The sequence below is a fragment of the Oryza sativa genome, chromosome 2 (genome assembly GCF_034140825.1).
Source record: "Oryza sativa Japonica Group chromosome 2, ASM3414082v1".
Lineage (NCBI taxonomy): Eukaryota > Viridiplantae > Streptophyta > Magnoliopsida > Poales > Poaceae > Oryza > Oryza sativa.
In genome coordinates, this window is record NC_089036.1 from 32,983,960 (window position 1) to 32,990,109 (window position 6,150).

A 6,150-nucleotide genomic window follows, 5' to 3' on the forward strand; every position below is an offset into this window, starting at 1 on the left:
TCACACCACCGTGCACTTCACAATTCACACTACTCCTTCAGATTAATCCATCTCGTTGATATTTCATCTCGAGTCGTAAAAACCCTCATATTGTATTCATCACTGACATGTGTGCCCCCAAAAAATATCAATAGGTGTAGAAGGTCGTGTATATATACGCATTCATGTGTGTCAAGGCAATATATTTTGTTGAATATGAGATGACATGGGATAATAGGATTAAGGAGGAGTCTTCCCTCCTCATTGCCCTTTTAATACGTCTTAGACACCCAGACATTGACTTAGATGCCTCGGGAGAAGTAGCATTAGGATTTAAGACCGTTCCCCATTTTAGCTGTACCAAGAGAGACAAAGGTACACAAGATTACCAGAAAGAGGCCAGGAGCATGTCATCCAAGAAGAAGAGAGCTGCCATAGATCTCTCCCTGGAGGCAGAGAGAAGACGGCCAGAAGAACGCGGCGGCGGCAGCGATCGCGAAGCCAGCGATGGCGCCGCTGCTGCAGCTGAGGAAGATGGTGATGTCAAGCAACGAGAGGGCCCTAAAGAGGAAACCGGCGGCGAGGAGGAGAAGGTAGTTGAAGTGGTTGTGGACCAAGGAGAAGACGGCTCCAATGAGGAGATCAAATATAGGACTCAACAAGCAGAGATGATCGAGGAGGACAAGCAACCAGCTGCAGCAGCAAACGTCGACGACGATGGCGGCGACAGCGACGGAGTCGGAGCTAGCGCGGAAGAGAAGCACATGGTAACAGAGGCCACCGGCGGCGAAGGCGACGACGGAGGCGATAGCCGTACCCCCATGGCGCAAGATGAGGTACTATACACAGTACTACAATTAAACTTACCGACGATTATAAAAACTCCTAATTATACTATTAGCTGGTGATGTGATGCAAGTAGATAGAATTAATATCGATGGAGATTTCTCTTGTCCTTTGCTCCCATTTGGAGTTGACATATATATGTGTGCTTCTTCAGCTCAGCGAGATGCAGGAGGAGATGGAGAGGATGAAGGAGGAGAACCGGATGCTCCGGCGAGTCGTCGACAAGACGGTGCGCGACTACTACGAGCTGCAGATGAAGCTAGCCGCCTACCAGCAGCAACCGGCAGCAGCAGATGAGCCTAAGGTGATTTAATTTCTTAATTAGCTGAGCTAGCTTAACCAAGCTGATTTAGCTAGCTATTATAGCTAGGCTAAATATCCAATTGAGCCTACCCATGTTGAAACTAAGCTTAGCTCTAGCTCGCGCGCTCATCTCGTGCATGACTTTAATTATTCTTCCACGTGACACACCATAATTACCATATTACTCAATTAAGTCACGCCTTGTTGTTTGCGAACTCGTGATTGATTCGATCGATTTCCGTGTAGGAGACCGAGGTGTTCCTCTCCCTCGGCGCAACGGCCGCCGCCTCCGCCGGCTGCGGCGGCGGCTTCCCGGAGGCGAAGAGCAAGGAGCAGGCCGCGTGGCGGCGGCGCTCTGTCGGAAGCGACGACAGCGACTGCGGCAAGGAGGATCTAGGGCTGTCCCTTAGCCTGGGAGCGTCGTCGTCGTACGACGACGACCAGAAGGCGGTGGAAGCAAGGCCGCACGACGTCGACGGCGCGGCGGCTGCGGCCATGATCGGCGGCGACGGCAGCAGGCCGGCGCCGAGGGGGTACGCGCTGCTGGAGAGCAGCAAGGTGCAGGGTGGCGCGGCGCCGGCCGCCGGCGAGCTCGCCGCGGCCGGCGGCATCACGAGCCAGAGCGTCAACCCGGCCAACCGCAAAACTAGGGTTTCAGTTCGAGTCCGGTGCCAAGGCCCCACCGTAAGACACAATGCATGCAACATCTGTGCGTGCATGCGTGCAGTACATGATACGAGTACTAATTACTAATATTGATCTTGTGATGTTGTCGCACCGGTGCAGATGAACGATGGGTGCCAATGGCGGAAATACGGGCAGAAGGTCGCCAAGGGCAACCCGTGCCCGCGAGCTTACTACCGGTGCACCGTCGCGCCGGGCTGCCCGGTGCGGAAGCAGGTGACGATCGAAACTGACAAGAATTCAGATTGATTAGCATTGGTTGCATGCATGATCATGTGTGTTCGTGCATGGATTGATCGATCTCGTTTGATTGTGTGCAGGTGCAGAGATGCCTCGAGGACATGTCGATCCTGGTGACGACGTACGAGGGCACGCACAACCACCCGCTCCCCGTCGGCGCCACCGCCATGGCGTCCACCACCTCCGCCGCGGCCACCTTCATGCTTCTCTCCAGCACCACCTCCTCCTCCTCCGTCTCCGACGCCTCCGCCGCGCCGTCGTCGTCCTACCTCAGCCCGTACCTGCTCAACTCCGCCTCGCCGTTGCTAATGCCGGGCGCCACCGGCGGCGGCGGCGGCATGCAGCATCTCAACCTGTTCGGGAATTCGCCGTCGTCGTCGTCTCTGCTAGCTCCGCAAGCGCCAGGCTCCAGCAAGTACCCGTGGTCTCCGAACCACCCTCCGCTCGCCGGCGCCGGAGGTAATAAGAGACCGTTCTGGAGCGCCGGCGGCGACGGGGACAAGCCGGCGCCGGCGGCATTGGCCGAGAACGTCGGCGCGGTGATGTCGGACCCGAACAAGTTCTCGGCGGCGATCGCCGCGGCGATCAACAACTTCATGGGGAAAGACGGCGAGAGTAGCAGCGGCAAGAGTAGTAGTAAGTGGGGCGTGGTTGAATCACTTCCACCCCATGAGTAGTAGTGAGAATTATATTACTAGTTACTAGCTAATCAAATGTGACAAGATTGATTCAATGATTGGGAAATCAGTTAGGATTATTGCGTGTAAACAAATCAAACTAGGGGAAATCACACATTGGAAACATTTTTTTCGGGGAGATTTCGTTGTAATTTTTCAGTTTTTTTTTGTTTGGAACAGATCGAATTGTTGTTAACCGTAAATTACAGTATCTGTTCATCGTCTTTATTAATTAACAAGGTTGTACGATCATATTCAGATCATACAAAGTAGTATCCTATATTAGTAGGGCCGTGGGGGTTCAGTTCTGTGTGCTATAACAGTTTTTTATTTACTACATTTATAAGCATTTTTATGGTTATTTTACCATACTTAAGGAGTTATCGGGAGTTACCATATTTTCTATATTGAAAATATTTTCTAGTATAAAATTTGATGCATATGGTGGTATTAGTTATCAAAATTTTTAGTGTAAAATGTAGGTACCTGCTCTATTAAGAACCATAAAATTTCTCATTTTCTTATGGGCAGTCGATTTCACACTTGCCCTTGGTTTATTCAAGAATGTTTGCCGGCATTTTAAATTTTGGAGAAAAAAAACTAACCGGTGGATATATCAGTGCATTTAATAGTGGTTTCAATTTGGTCCCTATGTCTAAATTGATCGGTTGTTTTGCTCTCTCCTTTTATTTATTTTTATTTTTTTAACACGCAAAACAATTGCACATCAATGTATTAGAATAAAAAAATGTTACACAACGTAAGTGGCTAGACATGTAATTAATGAAAAAGAGTTTTCATTATTTGGTCTATTAATTATACACATGATCTGGTTGTAACTATATATATTGTGACAATTATTTTTTCTGTTTGAGAAAACAAATGTCCACAGAGGTTCGCTTAAATAGTAAGGGTTACATCATGACAGGATCGCATCATTTATGAAACACTGTATGGGCTACTGTGCCAGGGTCACACCTGTAGCTGATCAAGCATTATCAGTTGGCTTCCAGAACAACAATACTGAATTAGGCCTAATAACAAAACCACACTTTGAAATCTTGTGGCTAGTACTATATATATATATATATATATATATATATATATATATATATATATATAAATATATAGCTTGATGACTACTTCATCCGTTTCATAATGTAAGACTTTCTAGTATTACCCACATTTATTTAGATGTTAATAGATGTAGACATATGTATGCGTTTAAATTTATTAACATATATATATATATATATATATATATATATATATATATATATGTGGATAATGCTAAAAAGTCTTACATTCTGAAATGAAGGGAGTATTAATTAAGACAGATCATACGAATTCAGCAAGTATTGTTTTGTGCTGTACTGCTAGCAGTGCAAGAGTTGTTCCGCGAATAACTCATTTTTCCTTTTGATTTTTCGGTTTGAGAACGTCGTCTAGCACCATTCAAATTAAGGAAGCCTGCAGTGCACTGTGCACTCTGCATGGTCTCCTGACTAATTAGCAATCTGGCGCCGTCAGCTCAGCTTTCTCTTGTAAAACATACTCCCTCCGTAAAAAAAAAAAGACAAACCCTGGGTTTTCGTATTCAATGTTTAACCGTCTATCTTATTTGAAAAAATTATGAAAAAAATTAAAAAGACAAGTCACGCATAAAGTATTAATCATGTTTTATCATCTAACAACAATGAAAATAATAATTATAAAAAAATTTCATATAAGACGGACGGTCAAACGTTTGACATAAAAATCTAGTGTTTGTCTTTTTTTTTTTAAGGCAGAGGGAGTACGTAGAGATTGGCGCGGCCGGGGATGCAATATGCAAGTCAAGGCCGTTGCAGCGAACCAGCTTGTTGGTAGCGGCCATCAGGATGCAGGCCGGATCGATGCCTGCAAACTATTGTTGCGCATGAAGCGACTGTTGTAGCACATTAGAAGCCAGTATGGTGGACAGGATCTTCCGGCAGGCCTCTGTAAGGCCCCAGAGGAATTTCACAGAGAGAACGCTAAGCCGCTAACTCTTCAGTTCAGTAAGATATCTTATATATGGGGTATATAGGGCAAAGTTGTCTCGGTACCCAAAAAGAAAGGGGAAATGTTATCACTAAACAAGGAAGAACAGAGATCGCATATTACATTCGTATAGAGGAAAACAATCACTGTACGCTCCGGACAAGCTTCTCCAGACTCTAGAGTGGTGTACTACGTTCCAACTTCCAACCCCTTGTTTCCATTGATCATTCTAACACCTCTGGTCACATGGTTCTGACCATTTCTGGAACATGCCTATGCTCTCTTGCAGTAGTGTCCTTCGCGTAACTAAGCCTATTTTCCGTTAAGCTCAGTCATTGCTTGTACTTACACGAGTGTTAAATCCCCTCCTGGCATGTACTTTCATCAGCACTAAAGTCTGAAATTTCTTGTAGTATTAGGGTGTGTTTGAGAAGAAGGGGATTGGGGAGATTGGGAAGATACGCAAAACGATGTGGGCCATTAGCATATGATTAATTGAGTATTAACTATTTTAAATTGCAAAAATGGATTAATATGATTTTTTAGAGCAACTTTCCTATAGAAATTTTTTGCAAAAAACGCACCGTTTAGTAGTTTGGGAAGCGTGCGCACGAAAAACGATGAGCTTTCTCACCCAATGTCACTAGAACGAACACAGCCTTAGTACAAAACCCCAAAATCCACACTGAACTTCTCTGAACTTTTATCACAGGGCCATTAGCCTGAAGCCTCGAGCAGGAGGTAGGAGAGAGAGAGAGGCTGGGGACCAATACGCCAGCAAAAGCCACAGTCCCACGGATCATGTGATCAGCCACCGCCCACGCCCCACCACCACCACCAAAGCCACCAAACTCTTCTCTGAAGAAATTTCAGTACTCAGTGTTGAAGCCTGAACCACCCATCCAGAATCGCAGGAGCAGCGAGCGATCTCGGTTTGATCTCGTGCGAGCCGCGCTTCTCGGTCCATCCGAAAAACGCCAAGCCCAATCCAATTATCCAACCCTATCCCAGATCAGAATATATCGGATATGGTTGATTTAATCCCAACTCATTACTGCTATTTCTTCGCTTGTTTCTCATGCGTGTTTACAAGAATCTTCCAACCTAATCCCCCCGTCTTCCACCACAATCACGCAGTGACAGCGAGGAAATTATAGTTGCCTGGTCAAGTAAAACTCTGCTTAGTGAGACATTCCTACTTTTCCAAGTTATAAAACAAACATTCTGAATTTTATCCATGGGGTTAATTTCAGCTGTTCCAATTGTAATCTCACTAGCTTTATTAATGAATTTTAGCTGTTCCAATTATGAACTCACTAACTTTACATAGAGGTTGATGACCACCGGCGGGAAGGAATCTGTTCCCGTTTAATACGGGTTAACACGCCGAAATTTACTC

At 45.7% G+C, this 6,150-nt stretch overlaps 1 protein-coding gene across 1 annotated transcript; it reads left to right on the forward strand.

Moving 5' to 3' along the window:
• Positions 1-259: 259 nt before the first annotated feature.
• Positions 260-2,992, forward strand: LOC4330864 (WRKY transcription factor 72B). Its single transcript, XM_015768451.3, has 5 exons — positions 260-815; positions 980-1,129; positions 1,375-1,812; positions 1,915-2,028; positions 2,133-2,992. The coding sequence occupies exons 1-5, from the start codon at positions 387-389 to the stop codon at positions 2,727-2,729; spliced, it is 1,728 nt and encodes a 575-aa protein (XP_015623937.3). The 5' UTR covers positions 260-386; the 3' UTR covers positions 2,730-2,992.
• The last annotated feature ends 3,158 nt before the right edge of the window (positions 2,993-6,150 follow it).

Coding starts and splice junctions, on each gene's coding strand:
- LOC4330864 (XM_015768451.3), top strand. CDS start 387: ATGTCATCCAAGAAGAAGAGAGCTGCCATAGATCTCTCCCTGGAGGCA. Junction 1,130..1,374: donor CAGCAGCAGATGAGCCTAAG/GTGATTTAATTT, acceptor ATTTCCGTGTAG/GAGACCGAGGTGTTCCTCTC. Junction 2,029..2,132: donor GCTGCCCGGTGCGGAAGCAG/GTGACGATCGAA, acceptor GATTGTGTGCAG/GTGCAGAGATGCCTCGAGGA.